This window comes from Coenobita brevimanus, chromosome 59 (assembly GCF_032717465.1).
Source record: "Coenobita brevimanus isolate Jiangsu-jjx chromosome 59, ASM3271746v2, whole genome shotgun sequence".
Lineage (NCBI taxonomy): Eukaryota > Metazoa > Arthropoda > Malacostraca > Decapoda > Coenobitidae > Coenobita > Coenobita brevimanus.
This window is the reverse complement of record NC_137012.1, coordinates 28,543,153-28,565,098: the sequence shown is the minus strand read 5'-3', so window position 1 is coordinate 28,565,098 and position 21,946 is coordinate 28,543,153. Positions and strand designations below refer to the sequence as shown.

The window sequence follows — 21,946 nt, the reverse complement described above, 5'->3', positions numbered from 1 at the left end:
ATAATAACTGCAACAGCACTTCTTGCATTTTATAGGGGGAGTGGGTGTATTGTTACTCAGTAAATAAATACTACATTGATACCAATATGAAGACAGGTTTTACAGGATCTAGTCTGTACTTCCATCCGTCCATCATCCAATCCAGTGTTTTCCCCATGAGGAGTGTAGGAGCCCAGGGCTAGGCAAATTGGTCCTGACATTTAAGATGAGAGTGACCAGCGTCACTCATCCCTGAGTGGCATTATGTGAGCAATAAACCCCCATCCAACGGGTGGTTGGGGTTTATTGCTCATGTAATGCCTCTCAGAGATGAGTGAGGCTGGTCACTCTCATCTTAAATGTCAGGACCAATTTGCCTAGCCCTGGGCTTCTACGCTCCTCATGGGGCAACACTGGATTGGATTATGGATGGATGGAAGTACAGACTAGATCCTGTAACACCTGCCGCTTATTTTGAAAAAAGGTGACAGTGGAAAATATACGTTTGCAGCTCCACACAGTTAGAACAGTTATTGTACTGTACTTATTTTCATCATCATATCATGATCATCAGATTTTACCTTGATCCCCTCATAATATGGGGTGGGTCAATTTATACATACAGTATTTATATTTATACCATTGTAATTGATGTGTTTTGTACTGTAGTTCAGCCACAGCAATTTTAAAAATATTCAGTTATGTTCCATAGTAGAAGTATTGTAATACAAATTAACTAACAAACAGTATTTTTTTTTCCCACCAGTATTATAGTAGCTATGTACTATATGTGATTGATGGTAGTTGTAGTAGTAGTAATAGTAGTAGTAGGGTAACCTTGGTTTGTCAGGCCGAGCAGCCTCATCAGCTGCATGCAAGCAGTTGCCCCTGCACGACCATTCCATGCAGTGAACCAATGTTCCCATGTGATGGACAATGCCTCTTCATGGCAGGGGATGGGGAATATTTTGGAGGTTTGGCTCCTGAATGGATGCTGCAGTTGCATCCCTCCTTCCAGTAAACAGGGACACTGTAGTAGACTTCATATCTATGCATTATTTGGTTATATGGTTACTATCCAGTATTGTCAGTGGTTTCCTGGATTATAGGAAACTACATAATGTAGAGTCACCTAATAAAGAAGTAGGTAGCACTGCATCAAGTGAGTGGATTGTGGTTGCCACCACCTACCACTCATAGTACTGTAGAGGTATTGTTCTAGATATCTCTCACTTTGTTTCCTGCTGATATCATGACTTTGATAAAAGAACTTCATTCCAGTTCTTTCCCATTTTAGTTATGACTTTCTCAAGTGATGCATCATTCTCTTTAGTGGTAGTGATAGAGGAGTAGATTACTGATTGACTGGTCATGAGACTACTTCCCATCTGCCAAAGAGAACAGGTGAAGGATATGATATTTGATGTACAGTATTTCACAACTTTTCGTGAAGTTCATGGAGGAATTATTTAACCCACCCTTTTAACCCTGTTACATGTACTGTATACTGAATCAGATACAGTACTGATAGTTTCCAGGTAGTGAAATATTGATATATTAGGGTGTGTGGCACCATCTTTTGGCTTGTGGATGAACTATCTTATAATGTACGAACCCAGGAATGGGCTGCATGCTGCCAGGTGCAATCATTTAACAAGACATTCATCTCTGTTTTTCCTTTACATCCAGTTCTTTGATAAACACCTTCCTTGTCAGTCACCCACTCTCCATTCTTCCATATGGCCAAACCACTTCTGGATATTTCTCTTTTGTTTATATCATATTCTAATGGAAACCAGTTATTTATATGTCAGTTTTGGCATATCCCTCGTCACTTCTCACGCCCTTGTAACCCTTCTTTAGGCAGAGATTTCCCATAGGTGAATAAAGTTTATCTATTTCATGCCAGGATGATAAACCTAAAGTGTTCTGCCCCACTAAAATCTGATTAAGACAGTTTTATAACCCTGTGGATGGTAAAGTCTCCGTTAGTTGAGTATAATTCTGGGGACAGCCAGAATAAAATACCTAAGCAAATTCCTTCCCTATGCAGGCATAAATTACTGTGAAAGTGTTTGTATATAGAGTGCAAATAGAGAGGAGGCCTTGGAAAGTATGTCATAGACTGAGGGTAATGTTGGAAGAGGAAGACTGAATGTAACAAAGAATAATAGATTGATAGGCTGATAAACTCTGAAAGAGTAAGAAAAAACATGTATGGCTCCCTCAAGAGAAATGGTGAAAAGAGTATTGTGTACAGTATTTGTTTTATTTTGAGATGATGTATGACACTATAGAGATACAGTACATGCACAATAAGTTTCATGTATTTCTTGACGTGTAAAAAAAAAAAAAAAAAAAAAAAATGGATGTAACGTGTAGATTTAAATTTGAGGGGTAGTTGAAGTTAATTGTTTATACAGTATGTACAAGTATAGTGTCACTCAGGGGTTGGTGACTGGTAAGCCTTGCCTTAAATGTCTGGACTGAGTATCCTACCCTTCGGTCTCTATGCTCCTGCTAGGAGAGTAAAGAATTGGATGATAGATGGATGGATGGAGAAGGTTTACATGCAGTACAATCAGTTTGGGATCAGCCATTCAGTTGTGAAAATTAATCTGATTTAATTATTGTTGTTCAGCTATGTTTTTACACACACACACACACACACACACACACACACACACACACACACACACACACACACACACACACACACACACACACACACACACACACACACACACACACACACACACACACACACACACACACACACACACACACACACACACACACACACACACACACACACACACACACACACACACACACACACACACACACACACACACACACACACACACACACACACACACACACACACCTCGCCAGCTCAGTGGTAACGCTCTCGTTTAGCATCTGCGAAGACGGGTTTGTGCCTTGCTTGGGATGCGAAAAGTTTCACTGACGAAATGGGTGGCCACTGTCCTCCTTGAGCAAGAGGATGGGTGTGTGCTTGTGTGAAGGTCAAGGCTTTGCCCGTAGATCGGACTATATGAGCTCTCAGCTCTCCTCCGGAAGGGTAAAAAGCCGATGATCACAACCATCATGTGAATTACACACACACACACACACACACACACACACACACACACACACACACACACACACACACACACACACACTTCAGACTTGCATTCACCCATGTCACAGATGCAAATACTGTACTATATGCAAATTAATGTGAATCATTTATCTTTTTTCCTCAGCAGAGAGAACGCTCCACCCCTAGAACCACATAGGACACAAAATCACAAACACTAGGATTATAAGGTTAATTGAAGGCCAAAAAAATAATGGCAAGTCATAGAATAATCAGCGAAGCAGAGTGAATATAGAAGAATCTTGGCATGGTGAAGAGTGTTTGATGGGGCACTCCAGGCCATGAGTGCTTTAGTCAGGGAACTGCATTAGAGGATGACATGGTGAGTGTCCTAACATTGTTCCAGCAAATGTAGGTGAGGCACACATAAATATCCTCAGCACAGATGCAGATATAAAGATTGTTTCACTTATTTAGCTAATTAACTCTGAAATTTGTACACATTATTATTTTTTTAGAATTTGGTACTGTAGGTTCCCTAGAATACATTACTGGGCATTGCAAGTCACTGCGCCTATTTTGGTGTCTGTTGCAGTAAAGTGAATCGGTATTTACATCTTCATCTGTACAATAAAAGGTATGTGTGCAACACAATTGTAGCGTAGACTCAGCAGTTTCTCCAGGCAGGTAACGATGCAGGCAGGGTATTGTAGTGTTGGATGAGATGGAGGTGAGAGTGAAAATTTTTTGCACAGACAAGGGTAAGGGTGAATTGTGTTCATAGTGAGTTCAGGAGTAATACAGTACTGTACTTCTTAAAAATGATTTACATACTGGTACACACACACACACACATATATATATATATATATATATATAAGCCAACGGCCATACCACGTTGAGTACACCGCTTCCCGTTCGATCAGCGAAGTTAAGCAACGTTGGGTCTGGTTAGTACTTGGATGGGTGACCGCCGGGGAACACCAGATGCTGTTGGCATCCCTACGTCAAGTGGGGTTGGTGGAGGATTAGTGCCCCTCCCTGTAAAACAACTAACTCTAAGCCCTTGGCCACCCTGTCTGGGATACATGGCGTCTGGCAATGAATGAATGAATGAATATATATATATATATATATATATATATATATATATATATATACATACATATGTCCATACAGTACAGTATATACATATATTGCAAGAGGCAGACTGAAAAAGATCTGGGACGAAATCATAGAATGTGACCTTAGGGATATGGGACTGAATAGTGAGGCTGCCATGTATTGCGAGAGGCAGATTGAAAAAGACCTGGGATGAGATCATAGAGTGTGACCTTAAGGGTAAGGGACTGAATAGGGAGGCTGCCATGTATTGTGAGAGGCTGACTGAAAAAGACATGGAAAGAGGTCATAGTGTGACCTTAGGGATAAGGGAGTGAAAAGGGAGGCTTTCAGAGATTGAGCAATGTGGAGAGCTGCCATTAGGTGACTAAGGTCAATGCATGCAAGCATATTGGAGTCTTTATAAACAATATGATACGATATACAGTAATCTCTCAATTATCCAGATGGTCACTACCCGGATGATTCATTGCTTGGACACTGTGATCTGGCTGTTCGAAACCATTATTTGTGCATTTTTTCATAATATCTACTGTAGACAAGATATCATGCCTCCAGGTGGAAAGCATGGCCGCATGAACATTTTCGCATCTGGCCGGGGGGGAATAGCCCGTTGGTGCTGTCCTGTCAGGCTGGGTAGTTCTCCCAGTGTCTGCTAGAGACCCCCTTAGTCGTTCCCAGTTCCTGCCTGGTAACAGTACAGTAAACAATTCCCCTCAGACAGTTGTTATGGTGGTGCACGTGGTGGTTCTTCTGGTTGTTCCCTACATGCATCAGGCCTTGCTGTTCCTTGCATGTCTCTTCCTAAGGTGTGTGATGATGGCCCCTTCAGCAGGGAAAAGAAAGAGGGTGGTGCTGACTCTCTAGAAGTAGGAGATCCTGGGTAAGATTGATGTGGGATGGTCGAATTGTGAGTGTTGCTGTTGATTTTATTCAAGCTTACTGTACTGTACCATGATTTCATTGCATTTTACCATGATTTTATTCCACTTTATCTTTATGTTTTGTGTGACCACTGCATTTCTCTTGTGTAGCTGTTTTTTCATGTTTTCATGTCACTGTAGGGTATGGCCCTGCATTGGTGGTTGCTTGTCTGTGGTTAATAGGTCAGCTTGACCATGATAATTGCTTGGCTGTGGTTTATAGGTCTGCTTAACCAGATAGAGTAGTGTAAAACACCAGGAATAAGTGTTGTATGATGTACTATAGTGGCCTTTTACAATGGCTTTCATTGTTAGAGTATGTACGAAGGGGACACAATGTTATTATCAACAAGATCATTCTTTCCTGTGTTTAACTTTTGAATATTTGCCTTGTAGCAGAAGACAGTGGTTCACTGGTGCCTGACTTGATACAGGATCAGTACAAGAAGAGTACAGGACAAACAGAATTGATGCAACTGTACATTACACATCGATCACGTTCTCTATCATCTTCCTTTTTACTGTATTTAAAAAAAATCCACCTGGATGTAAATCTTGATTTTTTTCACTGATTTAAATAATTTGATTTAATTCAAAACAACCCTGGCAGTAAGAAATGTCCCAGGACACAGCAGTATTACTATATAATTATTACGGTAGAAAAATAAAAAAGGGGTGAGAGGTTGTGGATGAGCGCTGCATGCCCCACACAACTGTGGAAGTGCCCAGGAGGAAAGCAGTGTGACATTGCAGCAGAGACAGAGAATAAAGGATGAGTGGGAGGAGTGGAGCTGATGAGACAAAAAGCTTTTGTTTCCATTCTGTTTAGAAGGTCTGTACAAGATCCATCCCTCCTTCCCCCCGCCCCACACACACAATCTCTTGCTGAAAACCTTGGAAAATAATCTAACATTAGAGTGTCTTATTAAGCTCCAAAATAATCGTGTGGGTAAGTGGAATTCAGAGTTCCATGGGAGGCTTTGTAACACCTCCCCCTAGGCGATTTATTCATTTCACATCACAACATTCTTACTTATGCAGTGTATATGTCAGGTATTAACGGTGTTTGCTTTACTATACCCCTTCTACCCTAACGACCTAAAATGCTGAGTTGTAACAAGAGATTAATACTAGAATTTGATGCTAGTCATGAAGTGCAGTGGAAAGGATATAGAACGACAGTATTGTGTTATTCTCTCACTGAGGTACGTAAAATATGCAGTAACAGGGCAAAAATCTGGCCCAAATTGAGGTAAAAGCACTTAACACACGAGGATATTGAAGTTGACCACGCAAAATAATTCGCTAAGAATGAGACGGTAAGAAATTTCCAAAGCCACCAGTAATACAGCCTTAAGACAGACAGGACAGCTGATACACTTGCCCTTTATATAATTCTTAGTCACATGTGAAACCTTGACCTTTAGAATGTGCCTTTTTCATTTTTTTTTCTTCGTCCTTCCCCGTGCACTACTGTTGTTACGGCTAGGTCAGTGATAGTCTGCCCTTGACCTTTCATATCTCGCTTCCTCTTGTCTTATTCATGAGTAACCATCGCCTTTACAACGTTTCGAGAGTTTTGTTTTGTTTTGTTTTGTTTTTCTGCGTATTTCCTACGTATTAACGTGATTCTAATTATGTTATTAACCCCCCCTGAACATTCTCTCTCTCTCTCTCTCTCTCTCTCTCTCTCTCTCTCTCTCTCTCTCTCTCTCTCTCAGCTGTTGCCAGGGAAGTTGGAGGAGCCTATGTACAGTATTAACCGTGACACCCGATAGCAACTTTTTAATGATATCTTGCCCACAAACAGATAGACATAAAGTTGTTATCGGATTTCAGTGAAATCTGGTGGATAGGTGGGCATTGGGTCAAGGAAGAGTTGTTTAGATTATGACGCGGATCCGGATGCAGGAATAAATGATAAATTTCATTGGCGTTGGCGGAGTTATGCCTTAACTGAGACGCTACGAGGGCAGACAAAGACCTTAGAATTAATTACATCTGCCAACGGCGTCGGTGGTTGGTTTGTAAATCATAAATTGGCATTGGCGGAGGTACGCGTTCTTCGAAAACTGTCTAGTGATGTGATGAAACCTTGAACCGCGATTTGCCCATCAACTCAGGCTCTTAGGAAGCACTGGCAGATGAACAAAACCGTCTGGCATTAGCTGGATGGAAATATAAAACAGTAGACCATGAGTGTTATATACCTTATTATATTTTGTTCAGAGAGCATTGATCCGGGGGGTACTGTTATGTGAGCGTCCCTGTATCCATTATTTAGCCATTAACTGCGATAGGCCTACTCCTACAACACCTAAGGCCCAGTGGAGTCCTTATCCCCCTCTGATAAATTATTGTATCGGTGCCAGGGAGAGGGGGTGGGTAGATAGAGCAGTGATAATGTCAGGTTTGGTGATGATGATGGTGATAATATGGGTGGGGATGATGATGAAAATAATGACGGTGGTGGAGGTAATGATCCAAGGTTCGGTAATGATGATTATAGTGATGGTGGTGATAATAATGGGATTCTGAATGGATTGAGAATGATACTGATAGAGCTGCTGGTGGTGGTGATGCTGCTGGTGGTGGTTGTAATGATGATGGTGATGACGGGTTGAATAGATGGGTGGGTAGAGGAGGGGGGGTTTAATGATGATGACGATGGTGGTGGTGGTGATGGTGATGATTATACTGTAGGTAGTGGTAAGTCTTTTATTTCTCTGATTTTCCCTAATTCCAGAAATTTATTTTACACATTGTCACGATACTGAAAACAAAAGTGATGAATCATTGCGACAAATACTGTAGTAGTGATGTGTGTTAGCCATGACTGACAAAAGTATGTATAGTAGGTGGCATCAGAGAGAGAGAGAGAGAAAGAAACAAGGCGTAGTGTGACATTCTCGAACCTCAGTGCAAGGTTCAGTAAAGGGTATAAGGGTTTCAGCAGGAGATTTCAGCAGTTTCAGTATGGGTGGTAGGGGGAGAGGGGTGGATGGGGCAAGTAGGAGGAGAGAGGGATGGGTGGGGCAAGTAGGAGGAGAGAGGGGTGGATGGGGCAAGTAGGTGGTGAGGGGTGGATGAGGCAAGTAGGTGGAGAGGGGTGGATGGGGCAAGTAGGTGGAGAGGGGTGGGTAAGGCAAGTAGGATTAGAGGGGTGTATGTGGCAGGGTGGGATGAGGATACCCTGTTAAGATGGGCATAATATGAGGGACAGGATTGACAGCACGGGAAGGTGGTAGTGGTGGTGGGTAGTACAGTAGGCCAGGAATGACGTACTCTTTCATATTGAATGTCCTAAGTTAACTCATTTTTCTCCAGGTAGACTAATAAGAAAAAGAACAGGAAGAAGGGCTCGTATTCGTGTCGTTGAGGAAGCTCCCTAAAACTCACTCGTATGCAATTTATTTTAGGTGTCGTTGGTTATCTGATATCACTATGGCAACGGTTTAACTCAATTTTCTCCACGTAGAGGAATAAGAAGAACAAGGGTTCATATTTTCGTCCCTAACACCTTTTCCACAGCGATTTCTTTTGCTTATTACGCCTTACTGCCTTGGTGTGTGTTACATAAATCGTCATACTCTGAATGAATAACGTACAAAAAGATATCAACCAGTCATATTCAGAAATAAATAACCAGTCATATTCAGAAATAAATAGCTAAGGAAGATGTGTTAGGGAGCTTCCAATTGACGAGGAAGTAAGCACTCGCGCTCATACACATGGCGCATATCAGAGATTAATGTTTCAGTAACGGAAGAACCAAGTTGACATTCTCTCTCTCTCTCTCTCTCTCTCTCTCAACGGGTAAAACAGTCCTCGTCTTGAAGGATTAATGTTACAGTAATGGAAAATTCGTCTCTCTCTCTCTCTCTCTCTCTCTCTCTCTCTCTCTCCATCTCTGTCGTATTACTCCAAGTCTACGATACCGAGAAATAACAGGTTTGATTACAAGGCTGAATTTTGAAAAGTCCCAGCAAACGGAAGAGATAAAACTTTTCACTTCTCGTTTTTACCGGGAGATCACTCTTGGCTGGACTTCTGGCGCTCAGGGATGAAGTTGTGAGTTCTGCTTCTCAAATTACTCGCCAGAGGGGTTAAAAACGGGAAAAAAAAGGGGGGGGGGATTTGTCAAGTTATACACGACAAACACGTATAGGCAACAGATCATACGTATTGCTCAATTTCTGTGGATTTTTTGAGGAATTGAGTTGATTTCTGCTTCTAAAATTTCTATCCAGAGGGAAAGAAAAAGAAACGGGTATTTTTCAAGTTCTACATCAGTTATATACACAGATCGTACACGTATACTGTGTGAATTTGTCGAGGGATTGAGTTTTACTTATCAAAATACTCGCCAGAGGGGGTAGGAAGGAAAAAACGTGGTCATTTGTCGTTACACATCAGTACACTACACGTATTTTGTGAAGTTGAACGACGGATAAGTAAGTTATGTTACTCGCAGGAGAGGGTAAAAAAATGAAAACATGTTGAGCAGTTATCATGTATATGGAACATTGCGTATGTGAAAAAAGAGCATAAGCTACATGTATATTGAACTGTATGTATAAAGAGCTATTGCGTATACGGAATTGTGTGGGTTTTTACTCAAGTCGTAAACCAGGGAATCAGGGATGAATGGACGGTCATTTTTTAAACACTGGTCATTGAACTCGACCCCCCTTTTATCTCAAACTTTGATCAAACACTGATTGATCTCTCGTTTTTATTATTTTTTGGTAAAGTTTTTCTGCGGTTCGGTTTCCCCCTCGCCCACTTCACAACCCGGTGTTATTTTCTGCCCGTTTGTTTATTTACAGAGTTACTGACATTTAGCCGCGGGTCACTGAAGTCAAGATGGAACCTCGTAGTGTGTGTGGGACGAATAAAGTTTTCCCTAAAGCTGAACGTCTGCCTCTTTTAAGCCTTCACCCCTAACTCCTTCCCCTAACGCCAACCCTGTTATTGATTAGCGGTCATTTTTAAAAGGCACACGAAGGTCTACGGTCGGGAATTACCATTGTAGTAGTGTAGGGAGTGACCAGAAGATGGCTTTTTGGTGCGCGCGCAGCTCATGATCAATATGGCGACGTGCGAAGATGCCAACTTCACCCGGATTTCGCGTTAATGTCTCCAAGTTCGCCTACTTAATGACATTTAGTGATAATAATGGGGTAAGAACATGGTAATTTCAATATAGTTTAGAGTTAAGATAGTTAGTGGTCACTAGAGGTTAGAAGAACAGGTGGAACTGAGGTATTGGGCCAAAAATTCCAGAGTTTGGTAAGCGTTGGGCTCTGGCTGGGAAGTGTGTGCCCTCACTCATATTACTCCGAGTGGCGGCAGGGAGGGTGTGTCCCCTTAAAACTTTAGTGTCTGTGCGTGTAATGGCGTTGGCCTCTCCCCCTGTACCACCTTAGCAACGCGGCCGCACGTAAACAAATGGCGTTGAGGTGGTGATGCATACTCAACGCTAGGCAGTTATATAGTCATCATTTTACATTTCGCCGCCCCCTTCCTTCCCTCAGTGGAGTCTCCCTCGAGCCATGGAGACGTTAGGACACCTGTGAGGAGCCATGGAACACGACTCGATAGGACACGGGGCCCTGATGTGGCTCAAAGTGAGGCTTTCGATACTGCTGGTGGTTACAACGCGGCTCGCCCTCGCCTCCAACAATGTCAACCATTTCTGTGAGTACCCAAGCCCTCTCACTTTCACACCGTGCCCTCTCACTTTCTCACCCTGACGCTTCTCACTTTCTCACCTTGCTCTTTCTCACCCAGCTCTCTCATTTGCTCACTCGCTTCCTCACGCTTACCCTCCACCCCCACTTTCTCACCTTGCGTCCACCGTAACCCTCCTCTCTCGCTTTCTAACCTTGCTGTCTCACTTTCTCACCTAATCCTCTCTCACTTTCTAACCTTGCTGTCTCACTTGCTCACCCAATCCTGTCTCACTTTCTCACCTTGCTCTCCCTTCTTCCATAACCCTCCGCTCCCACTTTGAAACCTTAACCCTTTCACCGCGTAAGGTGGCTTCGCTGATGAACGATGAATAAAACTGCCATAAATCAAAAGTGCCAGTCCACCCATCGCTCTGAAAGGGTTATGGAGGTTGATGTAAAGATAGATGATTGCTTTTAGAGAGCTTTAATTTTTTAGAGATAACTTTCAACCCTTTCACCGCCTATGGTTTATCAGATGAACAAAATCGTCAGGCGGTAACAATGACAAAATACCAATGCTTTGAAAGTTAGAGATTGCTTATTTTTTTTCTTACTGTAACTGCGCAAGGATTTCGTGTTAAATAAAAAATGAGGCTTTGGCCTGGGCGAAATACCAAAGTTCCATTGCCGCTGTGAGTTTATTATTATTATTATTATTATTATTATTATTACTATTATTATTACTACTACTACTACTGCTACTACTACTACTACTAATTATTATTATTATTACATTATTATTATTATTATTTTATTACTATTACTGATTATTATTATTATTATTATTAAGCTTCGTAAATAAAATAATCAGTCATGAACTAGGCTTCAGTGCGCTGTATGAGTTATTATTGGGATCATTAACCCAATAACTACGTATAATTTTTCTCAACAATATGACCTGGAATTAATACATCTAAAGTCCAATATGGCAGTGAGAGGGTTATGCTGTAGTGTTGCAAGGCATTATATAACTTGCATTCGGGGATTGTAATGTCTTCCACTATATATTTTTCTATATATATTTTTTTATATAATGTTAAGTTGTATTCACGAAGGCACGGTGATCTAGTAACACCTGAACACCTCTTCCTTAGCGAGGGGGGCGCGGTAGCACAGTGGTAGCGCGCTGGACTTGTGATCGGGGGATTGCAAGTTCGAGCCTCGCCCGGGCTGCCGTGCCGGGAGGGGTAGCTCCCTCCTGTAACCCTAGCGGGGCTATATAGCCTAATACAGGGCTTAGCTCGGGGGAACTCCATTTCTTCCTTAGCGATTTAATTTTCAGAATATTCATAATCTGTTTTACCGTATATAACATTTATCAACATTTGTACCTGTAAGATATAGAAGGAGATAATTTAATGTACAAAATAAATCGATGAGGAAGATGTGTTAGCATATTTATTGGTATTAGAGCCGTAACACCTCTTCCTTAGCGATTTATTTGCTTATGTGAATACGGCCTTACAACTGTGCTCGCCAAGTCTTTGTCGGTATGTATATTTTATCATGTATATCCTGATCATACATTTTTTAACATTCTTATATACTGTGATGTGATTGATTTTTTTTTTTTTTCCAACATGTATATATACCCCAGTTTGTCTAAAAGATATTGCGAAGAGTTATGGATGGTTTTCAGTTATTTTCTTTTTTACTTATTATTATTATTTTTTTTTTTTATTGTGGGTATGTGGGTCATGGGCCAAGGAAGAGTTTATTACAGTTTGGTGATCTGAGTTGTCTGGTATAGGCGATGGCGGAGGTATGCCCTCTGTGTGTGCTGCATTCTTGTTTTATGTGATGTGATTGGTGATGTAAATGGATGTCTGTTGAGAAATACCTTGCAGATTTATATGGGGAACATTTTATTGATTTAAATTGATGGAACATGACATTTAGCCCCAAGTACCGTGTTTTTTAGTCAGGCAAATTTGGATGCGAAGCCGAACAGTGATGACAGTCGTAACACTTTCTCCTCAGCGAGTTATACATATCACACGTGAATATTATATAGTTTTAATGTTCGCGTAAAGAGAGTGAGGGGGAGTCCGAGGATGAGGTGGAGGGATGGAGTTCAGAGGTATATGAGGGAGGGGGGAGTGAGCTGGGGGGAGGGCAGTCAAATGGTGGGTGACAGCGACTTGGAGGCGTTTTGTCTGCGGCCACCCTTTGCGAGGTTAGGGCGTCGGGCAATAGATAGATAGATAGTAGGGGGATCAGTCATATATTTTGTTAGGCGGACTTATTTAGATAATAATCCTTATATTCGTTGTTATTCGAGTCGTAACACCTCTTCCTTAGCGATTTATTTGCCTGTTTTAAACGAAACTAGGACCTTAAACGAAGCTAGGGCTATTTTAAACGAAACTAGGAAACGGCACCTACTAATTTAAACGAAAATAGGACTTTTAAACGAAAATAGGACTTTTAAACGAAAATTGGACTTTTAAACGAAAATAGGACTTTTAAACGAAAATAGGACTTTTAAACGAAAATTGGACTTTTAAGCGAAACTAGGACTTAAACGAAACTTGGACTTTTAAACAAAACTTGGACTTTTAAATCAAACTTGACTTTTTAATGAAACTAAGACTGAAACGAAACTAGGACCATTTTAAATTAAGCGAACTATTTTAAACGAAACTAGAACCATTTAAATCGAAACTAGGACTATTTTTGCCTATCCAAGTTACGGGTTTGAATTAGGAGGGGGTGTTGGGCGGTGTGAGGGAAGCCAGGGAGAGTGCCATCATCCCCTTATCCAGACTATGCAAGAATGTTATTAATTAGCCCAAAGGATGACGTGGCTCCTTGGTGATTGAAGGTTATTTGGGGGTAATTATGATGTGCTATTAATGATTGGATGTTTATTAGCCCAAGGGATGACGTGGCTCCTTGGTGATTGAGGGTAATTTGGGGTAATGATTGTGTGTTAATTGGATGTTGTTCTTGTACCCCTTTCAAGACGGTGATATTTAGTGGATTAATTTTCCCTCGGCATTTTAACGTATTTTTAACTTCCCCTCGGCATTGTAACTTCCCCTCGGCATTATAACTTCCCCTCGGCATTATAACTTCCCTTCGGTATTGTAACTTCCCCTCGGCATTGTAACTTCCCCTCGGCATTGTAACTTCCCCTCGGTATTGTAACTTCCCCTCGGTATTGTAACTTCCCCTCGGCATTGTAACTTCCCCTCGGCATTGTAACTTCCCCTCGGCATTGTAACTTCCCCTCGGCATTATAACTTCCCTTCGGTATTGTAACTTCCCCTCGGCATTGTAACTTCCCCTCGGCATTGTAACTTCCCCTCGGCATTTAAGTCTCCCATCGTAACATTTATTTTACCCTTTCAAAAATATAATAATAATAATAATAATAATAATAATAATAATAATAGTAATAGTAATAGTAGTAGTAGTAGCAGTAGTAGTAGTAATAATAATAATAATAATGATGATGATGATGATAATAATAATGATAATAATAATAATAATAATAATAATGATAATAATAATAATAATCAGTACTGTTAGGGTATTCAAGTACTGTAATTTTTCTCAGTGACGTTGATTATGCCTCCCTACATTAATCCGGTAATTATTCTGTTATTAGACTGGGGTGGGATGGGGAGGGGTGGGGTAGGGAGGGATTGGCGGTATGGAGTAGGCTGGGGTGGGGTGTAGGAACTGTGGTGGGGAGGAGTAGGGGGTGTTTTTTGTGGGTGGGTAGGGTTGTGTGTGTGTGTGTAGGATGGGATGTCATGAATGTTGGGTGGAAGATGATGTGTGTGTGTGTGTGTGTGTGTGTGTGTGTGTGTGTGTGTGTGTAGGATGGCATGTCATGAATGTTGGGTGGAAGATGATGATGCTGATAATGATTGTGTGTGTGTGTGTGTGTGTGTGTGTGTATTCCTTAACTACTAAAGAAACATGTCTATCACTTCCAACCATTCTCCCATCCTCTTTTCTTCTTCTTGATCACCAGGCGAGACACATGATTTTTAAAACTAAGTCTGTCCATTACCTCTTGATTAATAGGCAAGTTTAATAGGGGTTATAACGAGCATGTTTGGTGATGAACTTGTGTGTGTGTGTGTGTGTGTGTGTGTGTGAGAGAGAGAGAGAGAGAGAGAGAGAGAGAGAGAGAGTTTAATAGGTGTTATAATGAGGATGTCTGGTAATGAATTGTATAATGATGGCAGTGTGTGTGTGTGTGTGTGTGTGTGTGTGTGTGTGTGTGTGTGTGTGTGTGTAAAAATGCATAATGAGGTCGTAGCAGCGTAATAATGAAGCTTGAGTGGCCATGGCATATTTTATCAAGGCGTAACTTGTAATAGCCTGGGGGAGTTTTTTTTTTACAGGTTTAACGAGGCTATTAGGTCATTAAAGAGACGCAGGTTGTTAGGGTGTTTTAAATGCAGGATGGAGATGGCAGAGGGATTAATAAGAGTGAGAGGATGCGCGAGATAGCAGACGATATAATAAGAGTGTGAGAGTGAGCAATATTATACTTATTCCTCTTTCATACTAACTGGGCCTAAAATTGCCATCTTTCTCTTTCGTACTCTCTCTCTCTCTCTCTCTCTCTCTCTCTCTCTCTCTCTCTCTCTCTCTCTCTCTCTCTCTCATGATTTTTAAAGAGTGAAACAGATAATTCGTTCCTTGATTTTTATGTCAAAGTAACGAGGCTCTTTGATATTGCTTTGACCTAGATTATATTAGTGTTATTGAAGAGAGTAATATTGATTTATTTAAAGTAGCTTGTTTGGTAGGTGGTTACAGGGTCATTGGATGGTTGGGTAGTTAGGAACATTATTAACGGGCTTTAGGTGACGAGGTAAGAAAATGAAAATGAAAATATAATAATAATAATAATAATAATAATAATAATAATAATAATAATAAAGGAAAGGGATAAGAGGGGAGGGGTGATGTGGAAGGGAGGGGATGGAGAGTGGGAGGCTTTACTTATTTCTCCCCCCCTCCCTCCCGCCCCTTCTTACCTCCTCATCTACCGCCGTCCTTCTTTCCCTCCCCCCTCTCCCTCCCCTCCAGGCCCCCCTTTCTTTCCTCCGATCTTCTTTCAGATCTCACAATTGGACATACCTCTCTCTCTCTCTCTCTCTCTCTCTCTCTCTCTCATTCTTATCAGTCATCATCAGCATCATCTTTACATCCTATTCAGCTATTGTACATCATCATCATCATCATCATCATCATCTCCTCCTCCTGTTCAGCTCTTCTACCTCGTACCCTCTTCCAGGGAACAGTTCATCTCTATCGCAATCTTTGCATTGTCCTCCCCGAGTGTACGAGTATGTGAAACTTGGGTTGCGTTGTCCGTAGACTTTTGTTGTGTAAGAGAGAGGAGTTATAACGGGGGACTATCTTGTGGTGGTGGTGGTGGTGATGATGATGATGAATTTGGTGGTGATGATGGTGATGGTGATGATTTTGGTGGTGATAATGGTAGTGGTGATGGTGCTGATGATGGTGGTGGTGATGATGATGATCGTGGTGGTAGTGGTGATAATAATAATAATAATAACAATAATAATAATAATAATAATAATAATAGCAGTAATCATCGTCATAATTATAACAATAATAAAAAATGATAAAAGTGTGATGGTGTTGTTAATGGGAAAACAGTATTGTAAATGTTATTAGTAATGACAATAGCAATCAGTTACAATAATTACGAGTGATGTATTATTACCACTGCTGATAATTTTATTCATTTTAGTGTGTGTGTGTGTGTGTGTGAGAGAGAGAGAGAGAGAGAGAGAGAGAGAGAGAGAGAGAGAGAGAGAGAGAGAGAGAGAGAGAGAATACCACACGTACAAACCAAACATTTACAGAACAGAGAGAAGAAGGTCCCAAACACATCCCCCTTACCGATTTATTTTAGATACGGCTAGCTAACATCGCATTGTACTTTAAGCAGAGTAAGACGATAGTAGAATGATTTAAGTAACAGGAGGACGGCAAGGTGTAATAAACAAAATAAATCGTCTTAAGACAGGAAAAATAAAACCAAAAAATGAGATCCTCGGGGTGAAGGAATTGTGTTAAAAATTGCCTAAGTTTTTCGTGTGTATGTTAATTGCGTAAGTTCAGGAAGATAGTGGTTCTCTCTCTCTCTCTCTCTCTCTCTCTCTCTCTCTCACACACACACACACACACACACACACACACACACACACACACATCATCGGATCCCCCTTGTCACAATATCTTGCTGGATCCGATTCTCTTGTCACATATCTTACTCAAATTTACTCCCGCATCCGGATTTATCACGAACGCATTTTAGTGTACAGTTTGGCGAGAGGATTTTGGCGCATAATGGCGAGAGGATTTTGGCAAATGATTTTGTTGTTGTTTACCATATTTTCATTTTGGCGCACGGTATTTATTTTGGCGTATGATAAAAGGTGTACCGTGTTTTGGCGGGATTTTTGAGTATGAGGACTTTTGGCGAATGATATGTAGAGGGTTTTTGGTGTACGGTGTAGAGATTTTGAGGTACGATTTTGTTTTGGCGTACGATTAATAGGGTTTGGGTGTACGATATTTTGGTGTGATGGCGAAAGGATTTAGGCGGACGGTAAATAAGTAAATAAATAAACATAAATTAGCAGTTAATTTATATATACTGTATATGTGGAAGAGAGAGAGAGAGAGAGAGAGAGAGAGAGAGAGAGAGAGAGAGAGAGAGAGAGAGGAGATTTTGATGGATAATATAGTTACATATATTTTTTGTATATATTGGAAGACTTGATGTACGATAATGGAATCTTGGCGTACGGTAGCGAGTGGATTTTGGCGGGGAAGCTTCTGTACCGTATTGGGAGGAGAGTTTGTACGATATCGGGAAGACTACGATATCGGGAGGAGAGTTTGCGATATCGGGAGGAGTACAATATCGGGAGGAGAGAGTGCTGTATCGGGAAAACCGCGAATGATATCGGAAATAGTACAGTATTAGTAAAACTGCGTATGGTGTCGGGAGAAGAGTTTGCGATATCGGGAGGAGAGTTTGAGATATCGGTAAGACTCCATACGATATCGGGAAGAGTACGATATCGGGAGGAGTATCTGGGGCGGGGTTTAAAGGTGAGAGAGAGAGAGAGAGAGAGAGAGAGAGAGAGAGAGAGAGAGAGGAATAAAATCGTTTGGTGGTATCTTTCAGTTCCTTAGTTTCCCCCTTTTTACTTTCCATACTTTCATGCTTTTTTTTATCATTTACTTATTTTTTCTCACCCCTCAGTCTGTATTTTTCTTTTTTCCTTCCGTCCAGTTTTTTTCCCATTCTTTCAGATACTCTTTCTCTCTCTTTAATAATTTCTCACTCTCTCTAATAATGTCTTCCACTCGAATATTTTCTCCCTTTCTGTTTAACCCTCTCTCTCTCTCTCTCTCTCTCTCTTTAATATTTTTTCTCAGGCTGTTTCCTTCATTACCTCCTCTCCCTCTCCTCGCTTACCTTCATTATTACTGGCGATCTTCCTCTCTCTAATTATTTCTCACTCGCTCTAATTATTTCTCACTCTCTCTCTAATTAATTAAGCTACTTTCACGTCCGCCTCCTGACTCCCTAATTATAAGCTTTAATTATTCCTGTACCATCATTATTTTTTTCTTTATCCTTCAGTTATTTTTATTTTGTTTTATTAATTAGGGTCTTGAGATTTATTATTATTATTATTATTATTATTATTCATTACTTTTCTAATACTGTCCTTATTAAGCTTGTAATTTCTGGTTTTATTAATAGAGTTTTTGAGATGATGATGATGATGATGATTATTATTATTATTCATTACTTTTTTAATACTATCCTTATTAAGCTTGTAATTTCTGGTTTTATTAATAGAGTTTTTGAGATTATTATTATTATTATTATTATTATTATTATTCCTTACCCTGCTATGACAGTATCCATGCTAATTGTTTCTAATTTCCCTTGTCGTCTCTCTGGCTTCCTTAATTGGTTTTCTTCCCCTGTTATTATTATTATTATTATTGTTAATTATTATTATTATTATTATTACCGTTACATAATTCTGTGTCTGTCTGTCTGTCTATTTGTCTGTCTGTCTGTCTGTCTGTCTGTCTCTCTCTCTCTCTCTCTCTCTCTCTCTCTCTCTCTCTTTCTCCGCAATTTCCTGTTGTCTTCCTATTTCTCACCAATTTCTATCTCTCTAATTCTTCCTATTCGTTTTTCCCTTTCCCATTTCTGTCATTTCTTCTATATACTTTCACCCTTATTTTACACCCTTCCATTATCCCTGTCTCTCTCAATTTCTCTGATTTTCTCACCATTTCTCGTTCGTGTGTGTGTGTGTGTGTGTGTGTGTGTGTGTGTGTTTGTTTTTTTTTGTCGTGTTATTTTTCATCATAATCACCCCTCCATAAATCCATGTACTTTTTCAGTCACTGTAATTTATATATCTCATAACTTGTCTTTATTACGTACCAATATAATTTTTTTTTTCCAATTCTCTCACTATCTTTAACTTCCTTTATTTCTTCCTGTTTCCCCTTGTTTAATCGCCAACCTGTATTTCTCTATCTTTTTCCTATTTCTCTCACTCTTACTGTATCTTCCTTTATTTCTGCCAGTTTCCCTTTATTTTATTACCAATCTGTATTTCTCTAATCTTTTTCCCGTTTCTCTCATTATCACTCTGTCTTCCTTTATTTCCTCCTGTTTCCCTTATTTCTCAGTCTTTCCAGTATGCCTCTCGTATTCATGTAGTTTTTATTTTTATTTTTCATGCCTGTCCTTACTTCTGTCTTCTATTAGTTCTCAATTCCTTCTTTCAATTTCTCCTTCAATCTCCAAGTTACTCTCCAGTGTCCTTTATTTCTCCTTGTTCTTATTATTTTTCCTTTACCATAATAATTCCTCAGTCTTCTTCATTTCTCAAGTAATTCTCCAATCATGTTATATTTTTTACATCTTCAGTAGCACCCTAATTTTTTTTTCTTTTTTCCACTGCTACTCTGCTTCCCATTATTTCCCATGTCTTCGGTAGTTCCCTATTTTTTTTTTTTTTCATTTTCCCACTGCTACTTCTGCCTTTCATTATTTTCTTATCTTCAGTAGTTTTTTTTTTTTTTTTTCGATTGCTACCCCAGCCTCCCATTATTTTTCTTTTCTCCAGTAGTCCTCGGATTTTCTTTTATTTATTTTAATTTTTCCCATTGCTACTCCTGCCTCCCATCATTCCTCCTATCTTCAGTAATCAGTAGTTTCATAATTTTCTTCCTTTTTCCTTTCTGTTTTTCCCCACTGCTACTCCTGGCTCCCATCATTTCCCTTCAGTAGTTTATTTTTTCCCCATTTTTCCAACTCTCCCCATTAACTCTTCTCTGTTCAGTAGTTCCATTTTTTTTTTCATTTTTCCTACTGCTACTCCTGCCTCCCATTATTTCTTTTATCTTCAGTAGTGATCTTATTTTCCTTATTCAGTTATATATTTTTTTCCTTATTCTTCTTCAGTTGTCCTCTAATTCTCCTTTTTTCCATTTTGCATTTTTCCCAGTGCTATTCCTGCCTCCCATTATTTCTCCTATCCTCAGTAGTTCCCTAATTTTCTTTTTATTTCTTTCTAGTCCCCGTAGCTTAGGGTCTAATGTATGTCCCTCCTCCGCTGTCTTATCAGGTCGTGGTGGTGGTGGTGGTGGGGGGGGCCGTGTCAGAGTGTGTCAAGCCCATTTACATAATTTAGCCTAAGTACCTCACAAGCCGAATAAATGCCCCCGGTTTCCTATCTCAATGACCCAAAGGAGATTCTTATGCGGCTCTGTTTTCCTCCAAGTCGTCGTAGGAAGGAGAAGTTTAGAAGTCACGGAAGATACGAGTTGCGGAGAGCCTTGCGAGGAGTGTTACAAGGGTTGCTTTGGGGTTTGGTGATGTTTTGATATTTTAAAAGTGTGATATGGTGGTTTGTTGCATGTAAAAGTTTGGTCATATGTTGTTGTGTTTTCCTCCAAGTCGTCGTAGGAAGAAGTTTAGAGTCTCAGAAGATACGAGTTGCGGAGAGCACTGCGAGGAGTGTTACAAGGGTTGCTTTAGGGTTTGGTGATATTCTGATGTTCTAGAAGTTTGGTTTGGTGTATTGTTGCATGTAAAAGTTTGATGTTATGCGACTCTGTTTTCCTCCAAGTAATCGTAGAAAAGCAAAAGTTTAGAGTCACAGAAGATATGAGTCATGGAGAGCATTACGTGGAGTGTTTCGAGGACGGCCGTTCAGGAGTTGATGATTCCATGGTAATTTTACTGCAGTATTAGGTACGATAAGTGTAGCTTGTTGATCTTATGTGGCTCCGTTTTCCTTCGAAGCATCATTGAAAGAAGTTTAGTTGTGGATGATTAAAGTAGAGAGTGCTTCAAGAATTGCGTTTGTGGTTTTGATTCTGTTTTTATATTATTGGTGAAGTTTTACCTAAGAATGGTGTGTGGATCATATGCAGCCCATTTCTTCTGGGTTGTAAAAAGGATGGGAATTGAAACTCAAGGAGAGAGCAAGGTTAGGAGAGTTAAAGATTCAGTTTTGATGATCTCTTTTGGATTTACTGCAATGGTGAATATATGCTGCTGTATTAGAGTCATGCGAAGGAGAATATTATCAGTAAAGAAAGAGAATATTAGTAGCAGTGAAGGAATATCGATAGGACTTTATGAGTGAGAATAATGGGGACTGCAATTGGGAGAAGACAGTTTCTTGTTCTTTTATTGGTGAGTCTTGTGTATCGTCTTGAGTAAACGTTTATTAGTCTTACAAATGTTAGTTTTATGCAGCGCGGTTATCTCCCAGGCGTAATATGTTTGTAGAAGTTTGGAGTTGTGAGTCGGGAAGAGAAAGTATTTTAAAGCATGCAGTTTTGCGGTGATAATATTTCTAGCTAAGGGGGCCATGCAAGTAAAGGTTTGTTTTTGAGGGGAGTGTGATTTGAGGTTTTGATATATAATTAGTAGGCAGTGCAAAATAAAAATTAGTTCTTGAAGAAGGTTTGTTCTTTTGCGGCTCGGCTTTCCTCAGTATTCAGGGTGGACTTGGTGTAGGGTG

At 40.2% G+C, this 21,946-nt stretch overlaps 1 protein-coding gene and 1 non-coding gene across 6 annotated transcripts in view; both read left to right on the top strand.

The window, feature by feature from the left end:
* Window positions 1–3,965: 3,965 nt before the first annotated feature.
* Window positions 3,966–4,084, top strand: LOC145402951 (5S ribosomal RNA). Its single transcript, XR_013897889.1, has one exon. It is a non-coding gene; the product is annotated as a 5S ribosomal RNA (ribosomal RNA).
* Window positions 4,085–10,485: 6,401 nt separating this feature from the next.
* loaf (low-density lipoprotein receptor domain containing lost and found) overlaps window positions 10,486–21,946 on the top strand; it is a 104,928-nt gene continuing 93,467 nt past the window's right edge. For all 5 annotated transcript variants that reach the window (XM_080274715.1, XM_080274713.1, XM_080274711.1 and 2 more), the window contains exon 1: window positions 10,486–10,830. In XM_080274715.1, the coding sequence (XP_080130841.1) occupies window positions 10,716–10,830 (115 nt within the window). In that variant the 5' untranslated portion in view covers window positions 10,486–10,715. The remainder of the gene's footprint in view (window positions 10,831–21,946) is intronic.